This window comes from Ochlerotatus camptorhynchus, unplaced genomic scaffold (assembly GCF_037179485.1).
Source record: "Ochlerotatus camptorhynchus isolate MF236.1 unplaced genomic scaffold, CSIRO-AGI_Acam_v1.1 ptg000738l, whole genome shotgun sequence".
In the NCBI taxonomy this organism is placed as follows: Eukaryota; Metazoa; Arthropoda; class Insecta; order Diptera; family Culicidae; genus Ochlerotatus; species Ochlerotatus camptorhynchus.
Genome location: NW_027041209.1, coordinates 292,271 through 305,951, shown reverse-complemented (window position 1 = coordinate 305,951; position 13,681 = coordinate 292,271). Strand labels below are relative to the sequence as shown.

The 13,681-nt window shown below is 35.5% G+C and overlaps 1 protein-coding gene across 6 annotated transcripts in view; it reads left to right on the top strand.

Moving 5' to 3' along the window:
* Nucleotides 1–13,681, top strand: part of DIP-beta (Dpr-interacting protein beta) — a 125,614-nt gene that overhangs the window by 54,171 nt on the left and 57,762 nt on the right. For all 6 annotated transcript variants that reach the window (XM_065238221.1, XM_065238219.1, XM_065238218.1 and 3 more), the window contains exon 2: nucleotides 5,118–5,729. In XM_065238221.1, the coding sequence (XP_065094293.1) occupies nucleotides 5,279–5,729 (451 nt within the window). In that variant the 5' untranslated portion in view covers nucleotides 5,118–5,278. The remainder of the gene's footprint in view (nucleotides 1–5,117; nucleotides 5,730–13,681) is intronic.

Here is a 13,681-nt window from a genome sequence, read left to right as displayed (position 1 = left end):
TTGTGAAGTTATGAACCCACTGGTAATCGAAAACTTTGAGAAGCTTCTTGAGCTAATCCTTCAAACTCGTTTTATGTAATTGTACTATTTACGAGTATTTTAGGCTTTTTTTTTAATTTGAGAATTTGTACAGCATCTCTTATAATTCATTTCAGAAATAATCTTTTTTAATTCATATTCAAAAAGATACTTTGTGTGTTACTTGGGAACATATTTACGCTCAAATATCCATACTTCTTAAATTTATTGAAACTCTCTAGAGGTGGTAACAACAAGGACCTCATTCTTCATATGAACTGCTTTTTGCATGCATAACATCCCTCCACCATGTGCCCGCTTACGTTCGTGGACTTATTGTTTTTTTTTGTTAGACTATGAACTTCTTTCGCTCACCCAACAATTGCCCGTCCAGCACGAGTAGCGAACATAAATATTTCATCTGAGGAATTTCAATTAGAATTTCCGCCGGAATTAAAGCCGCGGCGCGGCGATACGTCTTACCCAAAAATCCCAAAACCCTCGGAAAAACCCAAGTTTTTTTAATATATTTTTCCTGCGAGGCTCATCGTTTTGCACGGATGCATTCAACTCTTTCAAATAGGAGGGCTCACTACTGAAAAGAGTATGAATGAGAGGAAAAGTTTGGGAAGCAAGCCGTAAGCCAACAACTCCTACCGCAGTGAGTTCATTCCATGATGATAGTCGGAGGCTGATGGTTACACGGCTAGAGGCATATTCCTACCAACAATTCCAATGCATACATTTCGCTGAGAGAAGCCACGACAGCAGCAGCGGAGCATTTTGCATTTCGGTATAGCTGGAAAACAGGTTCACCGTTCGAAGGCAATTCCCTCTCCCATGTTCCATCTTCGACCGGAACTGTATCTACCCGCTGACACAGCCCGATGTAAGCCTGAAATATTTAATTTAAAAATTAAAGCGCGCTACATTATTCATATCGGTTGTAACGCCAATAAATTAATGTCATTGCAGGTTGTCACTGGCAGCGAGTGCACTTGCAACCGAAATTTTAATAATTACCGCGTGGCGATTGTCATTAAGTCACGTGTGGGGTGCTGGAAAGGAATTCAGCGTGGGTGTGACAAATTGTTTGTGAATAACGCTACTAGTTGAATCGATGGGAGATAATGTTCACAAAACAGTTTCATTTCATGATAGGGCAAGCATGCGTATACAGGTTAAGGTATACTGCATTGTTTTTGACAGCACCCACTATCAGAGTGTTACCAGTATCTGAGCTTATGGGCGGGATGGTATTTCCACATAACATCACTTTGTTATCACGGAAATGGCGAAGAAATTATTTGCAATTTCACAAAATTAATGAAGATGTCGAATATTTTTTACAAATCTCTATTATTTGGGACATCATCTGATGGATTTGACAATGATAGAAAAAAGAGACGGCTGTTGAATTCGACACATTATATTATGTTCTGGTTTACTCAAATTCGCAAAAAAAAAAAGCAGGTCACTCATAGACGAAGAAACTTTTCAAAATTACTGGAATATCATATCTACTCGAACATGATGAAAATTGAAGAAATTTTTAATCAGTCTATGATTTTTTCGAACACTAAAATTTTCTGGATTTTCCTCGTAATCGCGCAGAGTGACCTGAGTTTCTACGGATTTCAGTGAACTGAACTAAAACTTGAGTCGGATTCAACGGCAGCGCACACACAAACAGACACAGCAGTGTGACCATTGTTCATGAGACACTGCCGCCACCTGTCATATAATATTAAAGTGGACAGTGCATCCAGCAGGTAGGGTAGGCGGTAGAACTCAAATGATAAACTCCATAGCAGCTGCTGATGGCCACACTGCCAATTGAAAAGGTATGGATTCTAACCACTTCGCTGGGGTCGCCCCCAATTGGCTTCCTCAAAATTGACCTTTGCTCGCTCTCTATTCTCTATATCAATATTTGATCAAAGTATTGAAAAATGCTGGACCCAACCACATCCCATCTAACTGTTTTGTTTTATGAGATTTTTAGCCGTAGGTTTGTTCATCTACGCAGATCCCATCTACCGATTACCATTCAGTTTTGAAGCTAGAAAACATTAGTTGTCAACGCAAAATGGCTCACTAGATCATTTGAAAGTAGTGGCGCTGTTGGTGTAGTGGTAAGCGTGATTACCTCTCACCCCAGCAGGCCTGGGTTCAATCCCAGTCGGCGCCACCGGGATGTTCTGAGGCATAACATCTATGATCACGCCTTCCTTCGGAAGGGAAGTAAACCCGTTGGTCCCCGGTTCATGAGTTGATGGGTCGATAGGTAGGGTCCAGGTGTGGGAGCTGCCTTCCTGGTGTCGGTAGCATTGGTGCTCAGCACAGAAAACAAGATCGACGGAAAACAAACCAAAGGAAAAAAAAAAATCATTTGATAGTAACAATATCGAAAGTCGATACGGCATAAGAACGCGTGTTGTTGTTGTAGGATTTGCGCGCTCACGGCGCGTTTACTTACTATGTGCTTTGTTGTGTTATGAGTAGTGAGTCATTAGGATGCACTTAGTTTATTACGACAGTTGGATAATAATGAAACAAAGGCTAGCCTGACACTATTTCCAGACGGATAACTGCTTTTTAATTGGAACGCCATCCAACTATTGAACTTCCAAGTAAAACGCAGAAAACCCCAAACCAGCAGATGAGGACTATGAATCAATAAAACATATCTAATTGTTCTGTAAATATTTGTTTTCAATCACGTCATATTCCCTCACTCGGTTTTGATGTAAATTCTCTATAATTTCTGAAGTGTTAAACTAAGATGAGACAATGCATGATTTCAGAAGCATTGTCATAATCTAAGAATAGAGCAAAAAAGAGAGAAAAAAAACTCACATCGCACGATTAAGCAGCTAAATCTCACTGCTAAACAATTTCTGATACATCCACTTTTGCGCTATAATCGCTCTCAACGTAAAGCGCAATGATGCACAAAGCTTTGGCTTACGTTGACCATTTTGCTCTGCTCCACTCGGTTTGCTCTGTATTGTCTCTGCATAAAAGCCACTTCAACTGTTAGGCTACAGAAAACCATCCACAGAGGGTTCGTGATGACAACAGCGTGTGATGAATCAACAGTAAAAGACACAAGGAAAACTGTGTAGCAAAAGAGAAAAAAAGAAAGACGGGAAAACCCATTAAACCGGAAGAGACCAAGGAAACACTTTGCCATGGAAAATGCAACCATTCTTCCTGCTCAGTGTTTGAGTGTATAGGAAATATACTGAAAAACTAAGAGTATCGTTATCGATGGTGGTGTGCTATCTTGGTTCAATTTTTGTTTTTGGATAGAACGCCTTGAACGAACTATATTAAATTGGTGATAACCCAAGTAACAATTTTGGTTTTATGAGGGTTCTGTAGACCATGATTTAGACTTGTAGAATGCTATAAAACCGCGATAAAACCTGCAATTTTACTTGGGAATGCACGCTCATAGAAATTCTGATAATTTAACAATACATATTTAGTGATTTATGAAAAGCACTATGAAGCAACACGCTACTATTCGACGATGCTTTCAACAAAGGTTCGACACATTCACGACATGCATATTTGTGCCTAGTCTTGTGAAATGAGTCACAATCATAATAAACAGTCTGTGGGAGATCACTGTTTGTTCTGGACTTCTTTTTTTTTTTCAGTCTGGTGGGTAAGATGCTGATTTAATTCGCCTTGAAAAATTCTTCATTGCGCTCCGTAAATATAGACAAATCAAGGTTACGTGATGACGCCGCTAATAAAATAGCAAGTACGAACAATTCTTCGAATCAAAGCATTGTTTTATCTATGCACATTTCCATTAAAAAATAGTCATTTGTCGAAACGAACTAGATATCAAACTGCTCAAAATAAAACCAAATATTCACTATCGCTTGCGAACAATGCTCAATATTGTAACTAGAAACAATATTTCAAGCCATACCCGGTAGCTGAGTGATGCATTGCGATAGCTAGCCATAGCTTAGAAAACAAACGTTGCATAGCTGCTTCCTTGCTTTTGTGATGAATTTCCCAAGATTATTGCATTTAAATTATTGGTGTGGAATATTGTGTGTGGATTTTAGAAGAAATTTTCAATTGGATCAGTTGAGTAAGATAGGAGGGTCGAAACTTTAGGAACTATATGTATCGATAGAGGCAGCCCTATGTATGCACCTTTAGAATTGATGAAACGATCCATAAAATATTGAAAAACAATTTAAAAAAAACATCCAAATGATCCATAAAACACCGCAGGAAATCTCCTGAAAAGTGTGAATGATGCTTAAAAATATCAATATGATCCATAATTTATGTAAAATTTCTTCTTTCCTTTATTTAACGTCGTTCTCTGTTCCGCAATCTAGAGCCAATCACCGACGGACATCATGCTCATGCTCATGTTCATAATTTGCCATAGAAATTTCTCGTACTGTATATTACGCTGGTTCAAAGTTGACTATATTTTGCCAATATGATATCATACGAGATAAGCAAGATAGTTCCGGATGGATCTGCTGCATATTTCTTTTAAACGATTTTTTCCACGACTAATTTTTGTTGAATATTCTCTATAATCCGTTTAATAATATTTTTTTTCTAAATTGGTTCACATTTTCAAGCATAGTCTGCTGAGTTTTCGTGCATTCCATCAAAGTGCAATCAATCAATAGTACCAAAGTATACCATATGTATTTATATTCTGAAACCACAAATACCACCGAATAAAAAAACAAACCACAGCCGCAAATAAAAGCATAAAAGTATCATAATCACCACCATCCTAGAGCGTCATCTTGTCACGGCAGATGAAGGAAAGAATCCGGCAACATGTTGAATATTACATTACGATTCTTTTCGACACATTTTCCTCGTTCGTTTCCTACTGTACAATCGTTGAAGAATCTCGCCCCTGCTGAAGCCAAACTGCCACAAAACGTGGCAACGACAGCCACGGAAGGAAAACTTTTTTGATATAAATTTTGTATTCGTCGCGTCTGTCCACAAAGCATCCTCTGCTGCTGCTGCAATCCTTGGACTACAGAAATAATAATACCAACAATATTTTCTTTCTCTTTTCCCCCTTTCGGCAGATGGTAGCGACGACCGGCTAAAGGCACTCTAATACAGGACTACTGCAAGGCAGGAGTTCCAGCTATGTCAACATAAAAATATCGCTTTCTACATTCCTTTGCCGTGCTACAAACAACGGGCTGGGGAAAGAAAAATGTAAAATAATGCAAAAACAGTCAAGATGACGATAAAACTTCACGAGTGCAAACATAAACATCATCATAAACATCATCGCAGCGGCAGCGGTCGTAGAATTAATTTCATCCGCGACAAAGTGAATAGTGTTGGTGAAGTGTTGAGAGTGAAACCGGAAGAAGTTGGGAATAGTGCAAATTGTCAGCATGGCGAGTTAGCGGAATGTGATCATGCTCGAGTACTGAGTGATGACGATGAATGCTCGGATCGCCTTGTTTACCGCCAGGATGTGAACTCAAACAGTGCACTGGCGTCAGTGGAAGACCGTTGCATCGGAGATGACAGTCAACGGTCACAGCATCACCAACAGTATCACCTCGACCATCGCGACAACAGCTGTAGCCATCCGAATAGTTTTAGTTTTAAATTTTTTCATCACAAATTTCTGCGGAATATATCTATATTGTACATAGCACTAGTGTTAATAGTAACAAATGGTAAGTTTTCTCAGTAATTTTTTATAAATGTATCTTATGCTTAATGTTTATTAAAACACATATCAAAAGTATCAATCCAAGTTTCGAGATGTCCCTTCTTGAAACTTATTCAATGAAAAGTGTTATGTTTTGATATGTAATTCAGTTATTGTCTTTTGATGTTGAAATGTCATGAAATGCCATTAATCGAAGAGATATCCAATATCAAAATCACTTGGTTTTAAGGTGTTTCTTTGCAGAATCACAATTCGTGATTTCAAAAGCATGCATCTCAAAATAAACGAGAAATATGGATTTGTAAATTTCCAGTGTAGTGCAAAATACGATTTAAAATGCAGGTCATAGTTCGAACGTTCAGCTTTTGAAAAATCAGTAACAGTATTACAAAATTCGATTATAATTTCTAAGTGCGTATCGACTCTTAAATCATCACTTATATACTCAAATAATCGATTAAATATCTGAATTATTTTGTATAAAATTTCACATGCCAGCTAAAATATATGAATTTTCTTCAAAATATAGATTTTTTTTATCTGGAATCCGTGGTCATGGATAGAAATCCTATATCCAGACAAGCCATAAATGACCTTAACAGCGAAGGCACCATTGTCTCATTTAATAATCGAAACGTGAAACAGAATATCCGTGAGCCTCCCTCTTCTGTTTTTCTTGCTTTATTCAACGTCAGTTTCTGTTCCGCAGTTAAGTGCCTATGACCGACATGCGTCGATTGCCAATTGCTTTGGCCATTTGGTTATTAATCACCGATGGAAATCAAGTGCCAGGGAGGTGACTCCACACCTGGAATCTACCAAACCCATCAACATATGGGCCAGAACCAACGGTTAAATATCTTGGAATGGGTGAGCTTAGCCAAGGTGCACAAATTTGTCCAAACAATCCGATCTCTATTACAACATTATGCAAACAAACCTGCATCAATTCATACGATGGGACAGAAGGGTAAAGTGAATGGTTCCTTCTTTCTAACTTAGTAAAAAACGGCAGCCCTACTTTTGCTCAATAAAACAGATGAAATTATCCTTAATAAGTAAAAAAAATCTCCTTAAAATAGATCGGGTTGCTCCTTAAATGATTGATCAAAATATGTTAAAAATCTTAAAATGTTCAGTAAATATTTAAAGTACGCTCCCTAAAATAGAGAAAACTGTACATTAAGCATTTGAAAATGCTCCTTAGTATGCACCGCTTTGCACCATTTTGAAGTGTAATTGTACCATATATCATCGGAAAAGCTGCTGTAGAAAGGTTAATAAGTACCATGAAATCAGCTGAAATGTACAGTAAAAATGCACAAATGCACACAATGATTTACTGAACATTTCAGCTGATTTCATGGTACATATTTACCTTTTTAATGTATCGTGTTAGTAAATTTGTGCCTAGGAACGCACTTCTAACTTTTTATCATGGCTGTATTCATTCTCATCTGCAGTACTTAATCATCGTTTGGGGACATGCTTGCAAGGTTAAACTAAAAAACTTGCAAGTATTGCAAAATAGGTGCATAAAAATCATCTATCGCCTTCCACAATTGTTTTCCACTCTTCAACTCTACGCAAATAATTCGCACAGTATTCTCCCGTTACGCGGTTTGTGCAAGTTACAAACTTGTTTGTTTATATATGATTCGCTAAAAAATCCCAACATGCATCGTAACCTCATTTTACCGATCACAAATCATGATCATAACACTCGGTATGCGAATAACCTAATACGCTCGAGAGCATTCACATGCCTCGGTCAAATACGAATTTCTTTTTATGGTCCATCTCTGTACAATGCACTTCCGGAATGTTTGAAAAACTTAAACAACCGACAATTTTTCAAAACCAGTTTAAAGCGATACTACAAATCCAAAATCAACGAGTTCTTGATATAAATTCGTGTCGATTTATAATTATAAAATTTACACTCTTTACGCTAAGCTTAAGATATTAAATTGTATATATTAATTAATTGAATTGTTTAAGAGTTGAGGATCCCTTCAAAGGAACTTTGTTCCACTGGGTACATCCTAACCTTGTTAATGATTGTTATTTTGCATCACACACCTTTAAAATTAGTAATGTTATATTTATATGTCTATATGTTTTCTTTTGTAACGTTAAAAAAAATATTATCGAGGAGTCCACTACCAGGGGTCTCTCAGTGTGAGCTCTTTGGTGTGGGGGTGTGTTGGCGGGCCTCATAAAAAAAATGATACCCTGATGCTCCCTCCCAACCCAGTATTTATTTATATATATAGTAAAAATATTTAATGGAGAAATGAAATATATCAGAACATTAAAATACGTTATAATGAAAATACATTTATATGGATACAAAAAACTGGTATTGTGCAATGAAAATAATAATTATTTTACATACAATATGATGCAGCTCTATGTCTCCTCAGCTCCCAATAAGGAAGATGTAACCCTGAAATTTGTGTTGTGTTATGTTGTGGGAGAGCTTGGGATTAAACCCATGATATTCTGCTCATTAAGCAAAACCGATCCCTCTAAGGTTATCGAGCATCTCAAAACCAAAACACTAGACGGCAAAACATGATTAAGCCCTCACCTGGTATGTAATGAACAATAGAAATACGCGATAATTCATTTATTTTCAGCATATGATGCAATATCACAAATGTTGATAAAAGGAACGGATCCCATCTTATTTAAGACCTGGATGACCTGAAATGTGTGTAACCGGGTTAATACTTATTTAAATGTAATGTAATATTGAAAATGCGTTATAATGCCATGTAACAAGATACAATAAACACAAGATTTTTACAAAACAGATAATGAACGATTCAGATTTCTTTTCAAGCTGGCACTATGCTTCCCTGGAGCCGCTCATAATAGCTAAGATTAAGAATTAAGTATAATAAAATGTAATTTACAATAATATTAAATGATGTAAAGTCAATAATGAAAGATATGTAGTACTATAAACACTACATATAAGATAACCAATAGCTAGCTTAGCTTAGATTGACTGCACATATCAATGGTTGCTACTCCGTGATTGATCAGAATCAGTGAAATTGTACAATGAATCAACTGAATAGAGAAATCAATATTTAATGTCCTGGAAAATATGCTAGACCCTTACAGAAGAGAACTTCTAGGGAATTTTTTAAAGCATTCGAAAGCAATTGCATGGATTTTTTAAAAGATTTTTATGAGTTTTGCGAGAGGAACTTCAAATATATTTAATTTTATTCCATGGAGAATTGAAGTCCAGAAGAATTCCATAAGACAATATAATGAAGATTTTAAAGGAACACATGACCGAGTGATTACTAATGGATTGCTTAGGAGAATTTCCAGGGAATAGTAGTCGTATCATGATTAGAATTACAAGGATAGTATCTTTCATTTTTGAAGGATAATTCCATGGATAGTGGGATAGTGAGGAGAAATTCCGAAAAATTATGGAGAGAATTCCAACCGAATTTGATAATAATTTCAAACTTAAAATTGTGAAAAAATCCAAAGGGATTTCCAGAATAATTCCAGCGAAAGATGGAGCAGAATCCTAAGGGAATTTTAAAAATTATTTCTAACCAGAACTTAAAGTGAATTTAGATATCAATTCTGAATCTGAATGTGAGCATAGTTTCATTGAATTCTAATGTAAACTTCAAGTCTGAGGATAGCTTCAAAGAACTTACAAGGAAGATTCCAAGAGTATTCTAAAAAGAATATCAAAGGATACCTGGGACCATTGCTAAGAATTTCTGGGAAGAATAACAATGTAGTTTTGGGAAATTGAATAGGGAATGCGGAAGAGAATTCCTAAATAAAATTCATGAGAATTTTAATGAAGCCCTGTGAGTATCCCGAAGAGAATCGATCAAAGCAGGTAGAACCTTTTGAGATTTTAACCTAGATAATTTATTATTTATGACATTCTTCGAGTCTTCTGATTTAAAGTCTAGAATATAGTTTTGCAATAATATGTCACGTAAATTAAGCACCGCTCTCTTTATGAGGCTGTAATGGACTGTATGAGATCAACGAGTTGGCAAAACGGAGGTGCTTCGCAATCTGCAAGACAACGCATAAGTATTAATACTAGGATAAGTGTGCTAATTTTTCCTCTAGTTGACCCTATCTTAAATTTCACATTTTTCATTCTTCAATTACACTTACATATTAGAAATTTCACCGAAGTAATGTCAATCGAAATAAATTTTCAAATTATCAAGACAAATGTTCCACGAGTTACAAATGGTCCATGCACAACAATTATGTCACATGCTTAGGATGACATAAATCGTGAATAATATCCCAAATCAAAAGAGGACGCACAGTGGGGCGACTCCTCACAAAACCTGACCAAAATTCTGGAATGCCTTGAGAAAGCCCACCAAAGGTTTCCTTTGGTCAGTTTCACGGTTAGGAACCGATTTGACCAAAATTGTCCAAATGACATATTTATTTGTAGAAAAAGTAAGCTATCGATGTTCATAGCCTGCTTTAGGCATAACCTACTTTGATCTTTGAAACAATGGTTTTCCTTGCATCAAATCGATTTCACAGTTTATCACATTCGATTTCAATAAACATAGATTTCCGCTTAATTCCAAAAGTTTACGGAACTTAACTTGATTTTTGATAAAATTTCCATTCAAACGGAGTAAAATTTATTGAAGCAAAATTGGGCGACTTTTTCAAATTTATGATTGAGCGGTTAAGTAAAATGTGAGAAAAAAAACTTAATTTACCCACCTATGCTGAGATTTGACCCTTCTAACATATTGATTTCATGTGTCATATGATGGGTTTTGGCCCTCTGAATGAACTAGAAACTACACAAGGTGCACCCGGAACATGTCCAGATGTGCCTTCTGCTACTACAGTAACTGACCACCCTTTTTTGTTATGATATATTTACACTTTTAGTTAAAATAAAGTGCCCTCCTCATTATTTTTTTTTCAATTTCTCTCATTTATTTGGTTCAAATTAAAGGAAACACACTTTTTTAAATATTTTGTATGTTCTTATGAAGATGCACTTTAAGAACACTGAAAAAAAAATAGTTTTACTTAAAGAAAAAAAAATCAATTTGTATTGAAGACAAAAAAAAAGCTTACTTTAAAAATCGATATTGTTTACATTGTTTTTTCCTTAACAGTTCAGTATTTAAAACAGGTTTTGCCTGCGTGCCTGATACTGGGCACTTAATGGAACCACAATTGCACTTGTTTTGGAATTCTCATGTGATTTGAGCTGTCGCATGATGTTTCAAGTCAGAAACTTTCCACTTCCCCTGGGGTTCCCGGAACATAACCGAATGTATCCAATATGGTCCTGCACAGAAAAAAATCTGAATTTTAACTATCGCATAAAATCTCCCTTTTTATAATTTTGAGCTATACTTGGCATAAACAGCCAAATCGTTTGCTAGCTTGAATACAATATTGCTAATTTATGCGATATTGCGCTTAGATTTACACGAAATATCTTGTAAATTTATGCCAAATCTAGCGTTAATTTTATGTGCGCGATATCTCGCAGAAATTTACATGAATTTTTCAAACGGTGTGGGAACTATATATATTATCAATTGAACTTATTATTGAAATCTCATACGATTTTAGGTGTCGCATGATGCATTTTAGTCCAAATCAGAAACTGGCCACTTCCCCTGGGGTACCAGGAACATGTCCAGATGCGGAAAAATGTTGTCCTAGATGCTCAAAATGATAACCATTTGAGATGTCACATGAACAATTTAACATGATTCAAGCCGTTTCTAGACTCACGACCCATATTCACAGGAACATGTTCTGACAATATCTCCTTGACAGGTTAACCGATTTCAAAAATATTCAGTAGCGTTTTGGGACCACAATACCTTACATTTGGCAGTTGGTGTGCTTAATTCGGTCCCGAGATTTTAAAATTTTAAATAGAAATAAATTGTTCCATTTCTATTATTTTTTAAATTTGAAATTCTACTAAAAATATATTTCTCAACCGATTGGTTTTAGTTTTCTTACTAAAAAATGAGTATGGAACAAATAGCAAAAGTCTAAACAAGTTGAAAAAAATCCATTTTGATGAGGCGGGTACCTATCGCGTTGGGACAGAAGCATTTTTAAAACTTTTAATTTTGGGATACAAAAAATTCAAATATGGTTCGATTTTCTGTCAAAGCAAAATAATTCCAGTTTGTCGCACAGAGATAATTTTCCCCCTCTATCTAGGAACCGTTGCATATGACTTTACCATGGATTTAAGTCACACGAATGTCATATTACAGTGCTTTCTCGATTTTGTCGGCCGTAAAATATACTCTTTTTTTTCTTCTACAAACCTCACATAACCTTGATTACAACTAAGTGTTGGTAAAAAAAAAGACTTTTTAATACAAGCATTCATACAAAAAACGTTTCGTTTTGAATTCTCCAATTAGGTCCCTGATTCAAATATATCATCAGTTGTCTCGTCTTGACTTAGCTTGCAACTCATTCCGGTTGAATCTACTTGAGAAACAGAAACTAAATGCAACAATATGAGAAACTCAAAACCTGGTTAAAGATAATCAAGTTTAATGACCTCACCCGGAAGTTCCAAATATCGGATCCTGTGGCTTCAATTAAATACATCAATCAAATTGATGCGTTTCTAATTATTTATTTATTTAGTTTATTATACTTCATTTTACTAGTTGTCTTACTGAAAATTGACGGGGAAAAGCCAGAAGATCCATCAACAAACGGCAGCCCTAAGTATGCACCTTTAGAATTGATAAAACGATCCATAAAATATTGAAAAACATTCTTTAAAAAACATCCAAATGATGCATAAAACACCGCAGGAAATCTCATAAAAAGTGTGGATGATCCTTAAAACATATCAATATGATCCATATTTTATGTAAAATTTAGCAACACAATTGTAAAAATGTACCGCTAAATTTTTAAAGAATGAACATTGAAATTGCAAGAATTACCCATAAACATATTGAAAATGATCCATAAAACATTCAGCAATGAACCTTAAACTAATGAAAGTGATCCATAGAAAATCAAGCTTGCGCACCTAAAAATAGAAGGACGATGCATAAATAAGACATATATTGCTCATGTTTCGGACACTATTTTTTTTTTTTTTAATTTGATCCATTAATCTTGGAAAATTGCCCCATTACTGCGTAGCCAGTTTGGTTTACTGTTCTTCCCGTGTTTTTTTTATCAGAAGAGCCTTAACCTTGGAAAATTGCCCAATTACTGCGGAGCTACTTTGGTTTACTGTTCTTCCCGTGTTTTTTTTATCAGAAGAGCGGAGCAATAGGCGAACATCTAGAATAAGCATCTAAAACAAGCTTATAAAATATTCCCTAGGATGCTTCTTAACAATCCAAACACGATGCAACCGATAAAATGACTAACGAAAAATTGGTAATGTTTGCAAAATCATTTCTCAGCAATTTATCGATAGATTTAAAAACTATTTATACCAAATAAATTTTTGAAATCTTTAGTTTGAAGTGACGCCCATTTATTTGAAATTCGTCATTAAATAGCTGAGCAATGATTTTTCAAACATAACAGGTTTGCCGTTACACATTTGACCAGTGGAATCGTGCTCAGAGTGTTAAAAAGATTATTATAGAAGCTTTTTTTGAAAGGTAATTCTAGACGCTTACCCGTCCCTTTGCACTTCTAACTTAAGAACCACGGGTATGTCAGTAAATTTAAGTAACTACGCAGTAATGGAACATCTTTTCATGGTTTATGGAACAAAATCAAAAAGTGAGTGTCCAAAACATGAACAGTATATGTCTAATTTATCGATCATGCCTATATTTTTAAGAACGCAAACTTGATTTTCTATGGATCACTTTCATTAGTTTAAGGTTCATTGCTGAATGTTTTATGGATCATTTGCAATATGTGTATGGGTAATTCTTACAATTTCAA